The sequence below is a fragment of the Ochotona curzoniae genome, unplaced genomic scaffold (genome assembly GCF_017591425.1).
Source record: "Ochotona curzoniae isolate NIBS_2020 unplaced genomic scaffold, NIBS_Ocur_1.0 contig_1, whole genome shotgun sequence".
Lineage (NCBI taxonomy): Eukaryota > Metazoa > Chordata > Mammalia > Lagomorpha > Ochotonidae > Ochotona > Ochotona curzoniae.
This window is the reverse complement of record NW_024464918.1, coordinates 6707454-6722267: the sequence shown is the minus strand read 5'-3', so window position 1 is coordinate 6722267 and position 14814 is coordinate 6707454. Positions and strand designations below refer to the sequence as shown.

At 50.4% G+C, this 14814-nt stretch overlaps 1 protein-coding gene across 2 annotated transcripts in view; it reads left to right on the top strand.

Moving 5' to 3' along the window:
* WWC1 (WW and C2 domain containing 1) overlaps positions 1 to 14814 on the top strand; it is a 150897-nt gene that overhangs the window by 112354 nt on the left and 23729 nt on the right. For both annotated transcript variants that reach the window (XM_040975649.1, XM_040975658.1), the window contains exons 12-17: positions 440 to 548; positions 926 to 1006; positions 1620 to 1706; positions 2722 to 2914; positions 11241 to 11393; positions 12725 to 12816. In XM_040975649.1, the coding sequence (XP_040831583.1) occupies positions 440 to 548; positions 926 to 1006; positions 1620 to 1706; positions 2722 to 2914; positions 11241 to 11393; positions 12725 to 12816 (715 nt within the window). The remainder of the gene's footprint in view (positions 1 to 439; positions 549 to 925; positions 1007 to 1619; positions 1707 to 2721; positions 2915 to 11240; positions 11394 to 12724; positions 12817 to 14814) is intronic.

Genomic DNA, 14814 nt, shown 5'->3' with positions numbered 1-14814 from the left:
GAATGAATCCCAATGATGCAAATGATAGTTCTGTAAGGAGAGTGGTCATGAATTCCCCGCACCTGTTTCTGTACCGAGGGACTGCTGTAATGTGTCCTAGGTCCACCCCAATAGCTCTGTAATGTTAATATTCTGGTTTTATTATCGAGGAGTTAGTGGCTGACAGTGGTCAATCACTGTACTGAACTAGGAAAGTAACAAATTGTGGAGCCAGCATTTGAATGCAGGCAGACTCTGGCATCTGCAGCGCTAAACACAGAATCACACGAGAGCCCTTCCATGCCCCCAAACAAAGCAGACCTTCACTGTAGCATTCAGAAGGGGCAGAGTTTTGCGGCACTGTCTTACGGCCAGGAGGATCCAAAATGGGTGTCGTAAGGCACTGCTCTGGTTCTTGAACTCCCCTCCTTTTCTGTGCTTCTCCCTCTGCCCCCTCCAGCCGTGAGCACAGCTCAGGGGTGTGGCCTGAAAGTGGCCTGCGTCTCAGCCGCAGTGTCTGACGAATCCGTGGCCGGCGACAGCGGTGTGTATGAAGCCTCTGTGCAGAGGTAGGTCCCTGAGCGTGGCAGCCGCGAGTGAACTCTTGAGTAGGCAGAGCCTGGGCCTGGAGGAGGACTTGGGCTTCAATCCCAGGGGATGCACAGCAGGGTGATATGGGTGACCCTACCTTCCCCCAGCAGTGCTACTGAGGGCCGAGCCGAAGGTGCAGATGCATTGGCTCTAGGAGCAGCCTAGCTCCGTGGTGGACATTCAAAGTTGTACACTTAGTGGGGCAGCTGTGGGGAGAGGAACGCCCCTTAGAGTGAGGTGTTTAGAGTAAATGATGCCCAGGCAGGCAGAGGAGACCCAGACTTTCCTCCAGGAGGGGCCGCTGCTTCCAGATGAGGACCCGGCATGCTGATTGCTTCTCCCTGTTGCCTTTCAGACTGGGTGCTTCGGAAGCCACTGCCTTCGACAGTGATGAATCGGAAGCAGCAGGTGCCGCCCGGGTTCAGATTGCCCTCAAGTAAGTGGCAGGGAAGAATAAAACAGAGAGAGCACAGCGCATGCAACCCCCTGTTCATGCAACACGTAGCCAGCGCTGACTTTCACAGCAGCCCGGGCAGGAGGGCAGAGCCTGCAAGGTGCCGCCCATGGTGATGAAAGGGGTTTAGACTTGGTCCCTGCCTCCCTGCTCCCAGTTTTAGGATGAGAAAACCTCTTGCAAGGCCTTGTGGCTCACCCTGAGGTGTGTCTACTCCCTGCTGCTATGGCTTTTGTCTCTCTGTGTCCCCATTGATGTTTCAACAACCTGAGCCTAAGGCTACCCTGGAGGACGGCTACCCAGATGTGGTCCATACCTGCAGTGCTCTGTTTTCTCTTGCTAAAGGATGCCCTCCATGGCTTTTCAGTGACAATTAGTTGCCGACATGTCAATGTCAAGAAATTTCACACCGACTTCTGGCTTCTCTTTACATATTCAAATGATTGACAGCTCTGCGCCTGCAAGATGGCAGAAGCCCTGGGCGTGTGCTGTCTCGCTTAGAGCAGCGGGCAGCTCCTTCCCTCATGATTGCTGAGAGAGAGGGTTAGAAAAATGTCTTCCCAACAGGTGCTCCATGTGCCCGTTTTCCTTTCAGGTATGATGATAAGAATAAACAGTTTGCAATATTCATCATCCAACTGAGTAACCTCTCTGCTGTGTTGCTGCAGCTGGACCAGAAAGTGTGAGTATGTGCTTCAAGAGGCCTATCTGATGCTCTTACCTGTCCACCTCCATCCTGTTGCAGCTGGGGGGATAGTTCATGCTCGTGACCTTGATGCTGCATGCCAGCACTGTTGCTGTAGAGACAGGCTCAAGAGGATTTCTGACCCTTGTGCCAGTATGTCCTGGCCACCTGCTATCTGCTAGCTCTAAGAGTTAGGGCCATGAGCAGACCCTTCGTGGACCCTGCCCTCCTGGACTGGAACCTCGTGAGGGAGACTGGCGACAGTCTGTTGGATCTTCTCTGAGCTCAAGGGTTCCCCCCCCCCCCAGAAAGAAATGAGTCAGCAACAGTCACTGCGCTCCTCTGGCAAGGGTGTGGCCAGGAATGCCTACGGCCTGGCAGGACAGTAGGTGCCTGCACCCTCTGTTTTGGCTCTTCCATTATAGGAGGGACCATTGTAAGCTGTCAGGGCAGCAACAGGGACTCATACTCTTCTGGTCTGTGACCGGAGAGCACATCTGGGGGAGAGGAATGTCAGAGCAAGGGACAAGACTGGATGCCCAGGTGGCCTTTGCAGATGTCAGCCATGCCAGGACGAACACCCCTTTGCCTCTCCCATGGGTCCTCGTCCACTGGTATCTGTGAGATGATGCCTAGAAGTGAGGGTCAGAGTGGCTGTAGTTTTCTCAGGATTGTCAGCCACCCCTCCACAAGGCTTGTAGTGTTCTGCCTCCTTGAAGGTGGGGGTGGGTGCAGATTCCTCAATGTTAGCATCCAGCCCTGGCCGCTCCTCCCGCACGCTGTGGACCTTCGGCTCTGCCACTTAAGGAACAGGGGATCCCTGGACAGGAAAGATGTGTTCTCCTCTGCAGCCCACCCTGCATCTCTCACAAGTCTCTGTGTGACAGCTGGAGAAATTCTGCAGATTCTGCAGCCACTGTTATTTCCTTGGAGAGTTAAGGACTATCTCGCCCCTGACCCAAGGAGCTGCAGACCTGAACTAATCTGAGTTGTCTTGTTGCCCTGTCTCTAGGAACATCCGCGTGGCTATCCTCCCTTGCTCCGAAAGCACCACCTGCCTGTTCCGGACTCGGCCCCTGGATGCCTCGGATGCTCTGGTGTTCAACGAGGTGTTCTGGGTTTCCATGTCCTATCCAGCTCTTCACCAGAAGACCTTAAGAGTCGACGTGTGCACCACCGACAGCAGCCATCTGGAGGAGTGCCTGGTGAGGAGCCGTCTTTCTGTCTAGATTTCTGGGGCTTGATCGACCCAAGCTTCAGGGAGAAGGCTGGAAGGAAACCCAGGTCATATTATCAGTTACGTGCATTGGCTTCTAGATGGAGATCCTCCTGCAGGTGAGGAGAAAAAGGCCTGTGAGAAATGCAGGAGTTGCTAGCATGAGACCGCAGCTTTACTCTGTAGCATTAAGGATGAGGTGAGAAGCGTTCAACAGTGAGAACAAGCAAGCAGGCGTTCATACTTGTTGCTCTGTAGCTGGGTGGCCTTGGACAGGTGCCTGAACATCTCTAATGCCGGCTGCTTTCATCCATAAAGTAAAAACGATGGTGCTGATGAGGGGACTTGGCACAGGTCGAGCACCTGCTCGTGTGCATGACACACAGTAGGTTCTTTGTGCAACGGGGCCCCTGCTGGACCCTTCCTGGAACAGAGCTCCCCTGACTTCCACCCACTGCACTGGCAGGAGTCAGGATCAGAGGTGAAGAAGCCCTGGGCCTACGTGGATGCTGTCCGCCAGGAAGACAGGCATGTGTGCAGGTGGCTGTTGCTTTACCTCGATAAAAGGGGAGTGTATAAACTTGGAGATTTGTGCCATATAGATCCGTTCCAAGACATGAAGGCTTGGTTAGCTCTGATGCTGTTTAGGTGAGAGCGTTTGTTGGGTATTTTTTTTTTAATGTATTGGTTTTGTTTGCTAAATTTTTCTGAGAGGCTTAGAGACAGAGACGTAAAATAGAGTGAGTTCCCATCTCCTGGCTTCCTTTCCAGATGCCCACAACAGCTGGGACTGGAATGGACGGAAGCCAGGAACCAGCAACTCAGTGTGGGTCCCCCTCGTAGGCTCAGCTGCTTGAATCGTCAGTGTGCTGTCTCAGGGTGCGCATTAGCAGGGAACGGTGCCAGGAGGCAGAGCTGAGTATCAAACCCTGATGCTCCACTGTGGGACGTGGAGACAGCCTAACTCAGTTCTTAACCGCCGGGCTGCATGCCTACCCTGAGACTATGTAAATACTAACTCGTGGACTCTGAACTAAGTGCCTCAGTGCACCCTACTGATGCTCACAGCAACCTCATGAAATAGGGACTGTGAATCAGAGGAGAAACTGAGGCACACGGTGATCAAAGACCTTTGTGAAAGTCAGAAAGTGGCAGGAGCCATGTTTAACTCGAGGCATGTCCATCTTAAAAAGCTACCCACGCCAGTCCCTCTGTGTGCTCCGTGGGTCAGCCCAGGGTTTCCTGCAGAGAGAGCACCAGTGCAGGTGGGGATGGGCAGGTCCGGCCAGCATGATGGACCTTTGATAAGAGCAGAACACTTTTCCGCAACCCGGGCTCCTCCCGTGGAGCGGTTGCTCAGCCCTGGCATTCCTAAGCCAGACGGGACTCAATCCTATTTTCTCCTGCTAATTGGATGCCTTTTATCCCTCCTTCCTAATTGAAGTCTGGTCATCGCTCGTTACCATGGCAGCAGCCAAAGCACTCATCTCACCAAGGCTTGTCTCTGTCTGTGACCAATGGGAGCCGTCCCTTTCCGCATGCCGTGGGGGTGTGGAGTAGCAGGCTGTCATGTCGTGGTGGCCGGAGGAAGTGAGACGGGAGAGAAGGGGCTTGCCTGCTTCTGGCCACAGTCTCCCTGCCTTGTCAGTCTGTTGGAAGCCATGCAGTCTGCCAGGCAGTGGCAATCGCCACACTGGGCGCTGCCTGGGTGGGTCAGCTCTGGACTCAGCCAAGAACTCTGTGTGCAGTATCTCAGTTAATCCTCAAGGCCGCTCTGAGTGGAAGTGCTGGGTGACCTGCATCTGCCAAGGGCTAAGTCACTCCCGCGGGTCCTCCTACAAGTCGATGGAGAAGCTAGGGCTTGGATACACACTGCAGCCTCTTCAGCAGCAGCCACTGCACTGTTACGAGTCCATGAGTGACTCTGCTATCCCCAGACCCAAATTAGGAGCCCAGAGGAACACCAGGCCTGTTCTGCCCGAGAACCGCTGGCACAGAACACACTCTCGTGGCAGTGCGGCATGCCAGCTGCTAAGGCTGCTGTACAGCTCACACTCTGCCCAGGCAGCCCCATTGCCAGGTCTTCGTTACACAGGGATGGTTCCACTTCCCTTCTCTCCTGTGGCCTCTCTCATTGGGCCGTATCCCCACCTGGGAAGTGCTCTAGCTCCTGGGAATACATGCACCTGACCCACTGTGTGTACTTCAGCATCTTGGTGCACTTGGTTGGAGTGGCTATCACTGAACATCAGACTGCCTCATCTGTAAAAACCAGAGATTTATTTCGCTTACTGTTCTGAAGGTAGGATGGTTCGGGATCAGGTGGCCACACTGAGTGAGGGCCTTTCTGCTACTGAGGACTCTTGACAAGTCCCAAGGGTCACAGAGCATCCCTCAGCAGACAGAAGGACCTGGCACAGTCTCTTCATCTCTCTCTCTCTCTCTTTTAAGGGTTATTTTATTTCTTTTTATTATTTTTTTAAGATTTATTTTATTTTCATTACAAAGTCAGATATACAGAGAGGAAGAGATACAGAGAGGAAGATCTTGTGTCTGATGGTTCACTCCCCAAGTGACCACAATGGCCTGTGCTATTCCGAAGCCAGGAACCAGGAACTTCTAGGTCTCCCACACGGGTACAGGGTCCCAAGGCCTTGGGCCGTCCTTGACTGCTTTCCCAGGCCACAGGCAGGGAGCTGGATGAGAAGTGAAGCTGCTGGGATCCCCGTCTCTATGGCATGTTTTAATCTCATCACCCTTAGAGGCTGTTATCTGCACATACCACACTCAGATTAAGACTCTATTCTCTTGGTGTTTCCCAGGGGTGAGGAAACTTCAGGTTGAGTTGGGTGGGAACGTGCATACATAGCAGGTGGCGTTGGAAGTGATGGTCTCTTCCTGCCCAGGAGGCCTCCATGTGGCCCAGCAGGTGTTACGCTGTTTGTCCCTGACCCCTTTGTTCTCCCTCTTATTACAAGGACTAAAGCATATGTCTTCTCTGCTGGGAACAGGTGGGCAGAATAGGAGAGTCAGCAGAGAGCTCTCTCCCAGGCAGCTGTCTTGCTCAGCCATTTCTCTGAATTTTTTTTTTCTTTTAAGATTTAGTCATTTTTATAGAGAGAAGGAGAGACAGAGAGAAAGATCTTCTATCTGCTGGTTCACTCTCCAGGTGGCCGCAACGGCCAGAGATGAGCTGTTCCAAAGCCAGGAGTCAGGAACTTCTTCTGGATCTCCTGTTCAGGTGCAGGGTCCCAAGGCTTTGGGCCACCTTCCACTGTCCTCCCAGGCCACAAGCAGGGAGCTGGCTGGGTAGTGGAGCAACAAGGACAGGCACCAGCCCCCGTATGGGATCCTGGCATGTGCATGGTGAGAATTTAGCTTCTAGGCTATTGTGCTGGGCCCAATTTCTCTGGCTTCTAAGCATGAGGGCTCTTCTGTTCCCCCTTGAAGGAAGTCATTTCTGCATGCAGCCTGCCCCTTCCTCTGCCCTTGATACAGAGCCGTCCTCCCCGGAAGCTTGCCTGTTCTCATCCCCTCATACCATGGCTTCTCTCACACTGGATACTGAGCAAAATAAGAGTTCAGCTGCGTTTCTGCTGGCAGCAATCACAGTTTCTTTTCTTTCTCTCTAGCAGATTTTGAAAGCAATCGTTACCTTCTCCGTAAGCCTGACCCCGCTGGGCATCTGCCCTTGTGACTTTACCCAAAATGCACCATTACGGGCAGTGGTGACCTGCTTGTCCCTGAATCCAGCAGCCATTCATCATCCTCCCCTTTCCTGAACTGCCCGATGCACCTGACTCAAGTGCTGTGCCATCGTCCTGGGTGACCTTCGCCATCACATGGCTCTCCTGATTCCTGTGCTCTCCTAGTGTTCACGCCACGTCCCTGGCTGCTCTCCCTGCCACCTTAGCCAGTTCTTCCCTTGTTTCCATGACTCCTCTGGGATTCAGGACCCAGGACTCAGCCCGACTCCCTCCTCTCTCTCTGATCCCTTGCCGATCGCCTCCTCGCTTCTGGCTTCAAACACTAACCCAGGTGTGTGTGGCCAGAAGCTGGACTTGGCTCATCTTTCTTCTCATATTCCCTTGCCTGTCCCTCATCTTCCAGGCCTGATCTTTCCTCCCAGGTTGTCATTAGCTCAGCAGGTGGCAGCCTCAGCCTTCCATCTCAGACCAGAGACCGTAGCATCACTCTGGACCTCCATCTGTCTAACCCTTTCCCCCTATTAGCTCCACCTGTACCAGGTACCAGCTGTCACTCCTCATGTCTCCTGGGGCACTCTGCTGTTCCTCTCACCACGATTACTGCCATCATCTCCTTCTCTCTGCATCTGTCCTTTTCTCCCATCCTCTGTTCCTGTGGCCACAATGATCCTGTCCCAAGCCTTGCAGGCTGTGCCTCTGCTGAAACCTTAGGGTGTGACCTGACATTGCAGTGCAGCACGTTGAGCTGCTTGCTGCCTGCTGTGTTGGCATTCTTATATGGGAACTCCAGTTTGGGTTCATGCTGATCCTTTGATCCAATTCTTCCTAAAATCTATTTGAGAACACAGCTGAAGACAAGCCAAGTACTTGGGTCCCTGTTATCCACGTGGAAGACCCAAGTGGAGTTCCAGGCTCCTGGTTTTGGCCTAAGCCCCAGCCATTGCAACCATAAAGGGAATGAGCCGACAGATGGAAACATCTTTCTTGCTGTCTCCTCCTTGTCACTTTGTCTTTCAAAAAAAAAGATCTTTTTAAAAAGCAAAAGCTAAAGCCTTAGACTGCCATCTGTCCCCATCGAGAGTCAGCATTTAGTTGTTCAGCATGGCCTCAGGGGCCCCGTGGGGTTTGGCTGCCTTGAACCTCAGATCTCACCCTCAAACTTTGGGCCCCAGCTCGTGGATCGCTGAGGTGCCGTCTGCCTGCAATGCTCTTCTCCCAGGTGTCCACAGACAGGACTTCGGACTGTTGCCTCGGGGAGTGAGGGACCGTTCCCGTGGAATACACAAAATCTGTGCTCTTTGTATTAATAGAAGGAAAATTTCTAATAATAGCAAAAAAAAAAAACCAAAAAGACTTTGTTCCATCTCTTCCACCTGCTTGTGACTCTGCCGTCCCTTCTCAGTGCAGCCTTCTGTCTAGTCCATTCCCCTCTCCATCTCAGCCCCTCTATCCCTGTGTCACTTTTCTCTGTAGCACATTTCATCCCATCTCACAGATTTTAGGCTATACATTACAAGGGGCCTTACAAATGTGGCAAACACTGTGTTTTAGGAAAAATCATGAGATTTCAAATTTTGCATCAAAATGAACTTGTCCCTTAATTCCGTTTTCTGCTTATAGCACACTTCTGCTTTTGCTTTTTCTCGCCTCTGAAGTCACATGTACCAAAGATGGCAGGTTGTAGTGTAATGAGCCATAGTCTTTCCTTCTTCTAAAATAGCGTGCTTCCTGATTGCAGGCTTCGTAGTGGAGCACTGTAGAGCTTAGTTATGTCTTCATTTGTCTTCGTCTCCCCAACGGAAAGAAAGCTTGCAGAGGTATTTATCTTTGTTAGTGTATCTTCAGCAGACAGAGTAATACACAGCACGCAGAGGCTGCTCGGGAAGTTTGTGTTTCTCGGATAATCAGTGGGTGGACATACAAATGCCATTGTAGGGCATCCGGTGTGAGGAGGTAGACAAGATGTCCACACCTGTAAGCAAGCTCTGCATGGACAGGACGTCTTTGTGGAGTTAGTCATCATGTGTCACGCCTCAAAGGTGTGATCATCTTCCCTCCCTCCTGCCCTGGACACATAGTCGGTCACATTCTGGACTGTATTGCCTGTCACCCCAGGAAGCCACAAGCCCCCTGAGGGAGGAATCGTGACTTTCAGGTGTCTGTGGCTACAGATGTGGCTGAACACATGTACATGCGTCTCTGTGCCTTTGTATTGATTATGGTCACTTACAATGGCATTTTATGCCTCCATGAACAGCCCTGTGTAAAGGGTGAGTGTTCCTGTTCTGCAGGTGGGGGAGCTGAGGCTCAGGAGGTCAGCAGTTGCCACTGGGCTTGCCCCATGCTGTCCTCCCTGCTGCCCTCCCAGCAGGTACTTTGTGCCACCTTGGATTCAGTGCTGCCCCTGCCATGCCCACAGTGCATCCTGGTAGAAGGGAAAACTGCAAGGAGACCATGAAGTCGCTTTCTCATCACTGGTGTCATGCTGAGTGATTGCACGGAGACAGGTCCCCTTTGCCAACGGGAGTTTGCTGTGCCACCAGCGTGTGGCATAGCCATTGCTGTGTGAGGGGAAGAGGAAAAAGTGCGTGAGCTAAATCCAGTAGTGATGGAGTTTTTTTTCTGAAGAGGGCTTGTTGGAGAAATAAAATCCCTGAGAAACAATTAAGATTTGTAATCCTGTCTGCTGAAATGGTGCAGTGATGGTATTAAGTCATTGGCAGTAATCCCTGCCTCTGTTGAGACTCTGCTCTGTGAGGTCAGTTGGTTTTTCTTTTTCTCTTAACTGGATGCATTTATGGATTTGAAGAATAACTAAATGGAAAGATTCAATGGGTAAAATTCTTGTTCTTCTCTCCTACTTCCACCCCTGATGCCACCACCGCTTCTCCCTAAGTAAACGCTATTTCTTCTTGCACATGTGATCATGTTTGTGCCAATATAGACCTTAAACACGGTTCAGTAAAGATGCTGGTAGCAGAAAGCATCTGTGTATTCATATCCCTTTCTGTTTCTTGTAAAGAAAAGAGCTTGCTGGACCCACGACTCTGCACGATGCTGCTTGCTCTCTGCAGTAGCCTGGAGTGCTCTCTGTGTCAGTACATAGAAATCTTCCTCTTTTATCTTTCCATATAGATACTGGTTAAACCAGTCCCCTGTCATCGGGCCTTTGCTGAACATGCTTTGCCATCACAAAGAGGGCCAAAACAAAAGACTGTTGTGCAAGGAGCACGTTTGTACCTGTTGGGATGTATCGCGGTGGACGCCTGCAATGACAGGTGCTGGGTCTTTGGGTAAAATGGTTCTGTGCTTCTGTTAGATATTGTCAAGTTCCAGAGGGCTTCTGTCACTGTATCTTCCTACGAGCACAGTGAGAGAATGCCTATTTCCCAAGGCCTCACTAGTAATGTATGTTGTTGGACGTTCTGAGGTTTATACATCTGGGAGGGGAGAAATGATCATTTAATTTTTTTAAATCTCACCAGTAACCAGTTTATTGTTGGAGTTTCTTGGGAGATGGTTCACCCTTAGAAAGTGGGACCATGTTGGGGCCACCTTTGCCTCAGTGTCTGCTATAATACCTAGTGCCGGATAAGGTCAGTGGAGGGTATTTACTCTACAGCGATTATTTTAATATGGTTCACAACAACAAAAGAAGCCACCCCGTTGAAAAATGAGAAAACAGTTAGACATTTCTCCAAATTATTCAACTGGCTAGCACATAGGAAAAGCTGCTCAACAGTACTAGTCACCAAAGAAATGCAAATCAAAACCATACTACTGCACACACCACTGTCACACACAGAGAGAAAACAGTAGGTTTCAGTGGAGACATAGCAAGATTAGAACTCTTGGTAGCATGGATAGAATTAGAATATGATGCACCTGCTTTGGAAAACAATAGAAAAGTCCCTGGAAATTTTTAAAACAGACTACTGTGTGATGCAATCATCTCACTTCTAGATATGTACTCCGAAGAATAGAAAGTGGGATCCCGGGTGTTTGCACACTTGAGTTTATGGAAATAGTATTCATAATAACGAGGATGCCGATGACTAGGTGAACAAACATAATGTGTACATGCAATGAAATACTGTTCAGTCCTGAGAGAGACATGCTGGGTAGATACAAGCTGGAACGTGAATGGGCCTTGCAGACGTCGTTAAGTGAAACAAGCCAATCATAGAAGCACAGATACTGTATCACATTGTGTAGGCATCGATAGTAGCCAAGTGGACAGAAATGGAAAATGGAGTGGAAGTTGCTGGCGGCTAGGCAAAGAGGAATGGTTCCAACAGAACAGAGCTTCAGGTTTGCAAAATGAAAATCCCTGAAGGTGCCTTTCACAGCAGTGCTCACTGTTACAGCACTGTGTCCTGAGAAACAGTGAAAAATGCTAAATTATGTATTTGTTAAAGCAACAGTTTTTCAAGAAGAAAGGTACCCGTAAACATTTTGGCCAAAGCAATGGCTCAGCGAATGACTTTACTGGAATGCTAACAGCTGGCCCGGTCCTGGGAGTGGCGTTTTCCATGGTGTTTTCACACTGTCAGCTGGAACCTCCTTATCACCTCCTGCTCAGAGTCTCCTCCTTCCCATCTCCTACAGGGTGGTGCCCAGATCAGCCTGGCCGAGGTCTGCCGGTCTGGGGAGAAGTCGACTCGCTGGTACAACCTCCTGAGCTACAAATACTTGAAGAAACAGAGCAGGGAGCCCAAGCCTGTGGGAGCCATGGGCCCAGCCCCGGGACCCGAAAACACGGTGAGCAGGGAGGGAGGCGGGCAGGGACCACCCACACAGGCAGCTCCTGGGCCTGCTAGAAGGAAGAGCAATTTCCTGGACCAGAGAATCAGAGCATCAGGGATGCAGGAAGGGATGGAGGGATGGAGGAATGGAAGGAGGGTGCTGTCTCTGGGGAGGTGCAAGTGGCTTGCTCATTCCTCGTCTGTACTTGGCTTTGCCTCATATCGTCTGTCTGATGGAAATCTGAAATCCTGAGTCTTTTTTTAAAGAAATAATGGAAGAAGGAAGGAGAACCTTGAGAGGTAGAAATTTACCTTTACACAGAGCGATCTGTGTTCGAGGCTTCTAGTAGAAGGGCCAGCGGAGCCAGGTGCTTCCGGCTTGGGTGGCAGGGTCAGTCCTGTCCTCTTGCTGAGTCTCCAGGTTTTCATGTCAGTTCAAAGTTTTGAAAGGTGAGTGAAGCTTTGAAGAGATATATGTGGAGAGCAACCGGGAAGCGCTTGATCAATGGTTACTGTCGCATTATTGTTTAGTCTTGCCTACTGTTTATTAAAAAATAACCTTTTATTTGTGTCAGTGCAGTGTAAGCTATTAAAACATACCTAAGCTCTGTGTCCCCTTTCCTTCCCTGTAAGACAAAGTGTGGAATTACGCAGGCTGTGCCCCCGCTCCCCACCACTGGCAGGGGTGACTGTGCAGCAACCCTGTGCTCAGAGGGTGAACTGCAGAGACCCGATTTTGCTCCGGGTTGGGCTGCCTCTTGCTCAGGGCCCATTACATCCTGGGCAACTCTTGCTGAGAGAAGTGTTCTCAAGTAAGCTTCCTAGCAGCTCTTTCTCGTAGCTGCTGGAGGAGACTGAGTCTCAGAGACGTGGAAGGGTTGGCTATAGTCACAGAGGCTTTCTCACTGTGTGATTTGCTCGGTGTAGATGCCCTTCTTCCAGGAAGCCTTTCATGACTGCACATCCTCAAGCTGACTCTGCAGCTGTTAGACACCCAGTAGTTAGCTCTCTTCTGGTCCTTTGGGCACTTGTGGCTGCCATGGTGACCTTGACAATGAAGCTGCCATCTGACAGTCACGCGCCTGTGATTTGGTCTCACTTGTCTCCTTCCCCTGCTTGCCTTCTAGAACTGTACTGAGTAGGTATACACACACACACACACACACACACACACACACACACACCTGCCCGCAAGCAGAGCCAAGGACTATTTCCTGTGTATATTTGACCTTAAGCAAGTCCCCTGCCCACTGTGGTCTCTGTTGTTGGTCCCGTCACGGAGCAGGTCCCAGCTCTGCGGGCTGCCACCTGTGCAGTGAGGTGACCCCGTGGCCCTTGTCTCTATAGGACGCCGTGTCTGCTCTGCTGGAACAGACTGCGGTGGAGCTGGAGAAGAGACAGGATGGCAGGAGCAGCAGGCGGAGGCTGGATGACAGCTGGTGAGTGGGTGCGCCCCCGGCCTCGGCCTGGGCCCAGGCGGAAGTCCCCATGCTGTGAGGTGACGGACTTCCTGGCCTCTCCTGGGGGCTTCTCTGCAGACGGTAGACACGGGGAGCCCCACAGCTCTGATTTGTCATGCTGCGTTCCGTCAGTCACCCATACCAGCTTCTTACCTAAGGGTGTCTTGTGTTGGCATGCACTGAGTGTGGGTAAAGAAATGAAACTTTACGTTATTATAAAGGAAAATATATATGGATTGCCTTACGCTGAGAAGTCCTCAGTAAGGGACTAGCAAGAACAAAGAACCAAAATATTTTTTATAAGTAAAATATAAATGTATGTCTTTCTTATTTAAAGATTTATTTATTCTATTTGAAAGAAAAAGAAAGACAGAGAGCTCTTCACTCACTGGTTCATTCCCGAAATGGTGACAGCAGCTGGAGCTGAGCTGATCTGAAGCCAGGAGCCAGGAGTTCCCACGTGGGTGCAGTGGTCCAGAGCTTGGGCCATTCTCTGCCTGTCCAGGCCACGAGCGGGGAGCTGGATCTGAAGTGGAGCAGCAGAAACCCATATTGGATGTCCGCTGTTGCGTGTAGAGGTCTCGTGTGCCATACCACTGCGCTGGCCCTGTGTCTGTCTTAAGTAAACAACCTGAGTATATTGGCCCTTGTCAACATCAGGAGAGCTGGGTGGAGTTCTAGGCCCAGCCCTAGCCACCATGGCCATTTAAGGAGTGAACCTTAAAAGATTTCTTTGTCTCTACCTTTCTCTCTCTCTTATGCTGACGTTCAAAGAAATCCATCTTTGAGAGACAGAGTCCTGGGGGAAAGTAGAGCAGCACGATTCTGTCTACTGCCTGGTGGTTTCTAGGAGCCCCGGCCCTTACTCTGCTGTTTGTGCTGTGAGATGTCCCTCATTGAGATCCTCTGGAGACAAAATGCCTGCTGGATCGCCAGCCATCAAGTAAGGAGAGACATTAGGGAGAAAGAAGAGACAAAAGAAGGTACCCGTGCGCCTTGTAACCAGGGAACATTCCTGAAGGCCCCACGCAGAAACGTCCGCTTACTGTTTGTCAGCTGAGCTTGACTTCAGTGCACGAAAATAAGAGGTATTAGTCAGACATACACACGCAAAAAAAAAAAAAAAAAAAAAAAAAAAAAGGACATTTTTATTAGTAAAGGAACAAATTGAGAATGGATTTTGGTTGGCCCTGCGCTGAATCTTTCTCTAAAGATAGCTGGGGAAAATTCAGTGCAATGAAAAAGGAAACACTATTACCATGAAAGTCAAATCTGTTGCTTAGGAATCCTGACATCCTTTCTCTCCGTATGAGGAAAAGGTTAACAAAATCTCCAGCAATATTGAAGGCGTGGTGCTACTGGAGAGATTGGTGACCCTGATGTGATGTGGTTAAGAACTGAAGCGAGGGAGCCTTCTCACTTCCCACCTTGATGCTGCTTCGTCCCTTTGTGTGTTGACTGGCAGGTTTTAGACACTTGCTGGGGCTTGAATTCTGTCTGCTGCATTTTCAGTGTAATCCTAAGCAAAGTTTTTTTTTTCTTTAAGATTTTTTTTTTTGAAAGTCAGATTTACAAAGAAGAAAAGAGACAAAAAGAAAGATCTTTCATCCTCTGGTTCACTCCCCAAGTGGCTGTAGTGGCCGGAGCTCAGCCAATCCGAAGCCAGGAGCCAGAGTCTCCCAAGTGGGTGCAGGGTTGCAAGCCTTCAGGTCATCCTTGACTGCTTTCCCAGGTCACAAGCAGGGAGCTGGAAGAGAGTGGGACACACACGGGATACAAACCAGCAGTGGGATCCCTCCCATGCAAGTCAAGGACTTGGGCCACCAGGCTACTGTGCGGGACCCGTTTAACTTTTCGTTAAGTTGGTATATGACAATCGTAGAAATTATGGCATACAATGTAACATTTTGATATGTGTGTATGAGAATACTTTAGAAAGGTCTTGGAAAATGGAGTTATGGAGTATTTAGCCTCTTG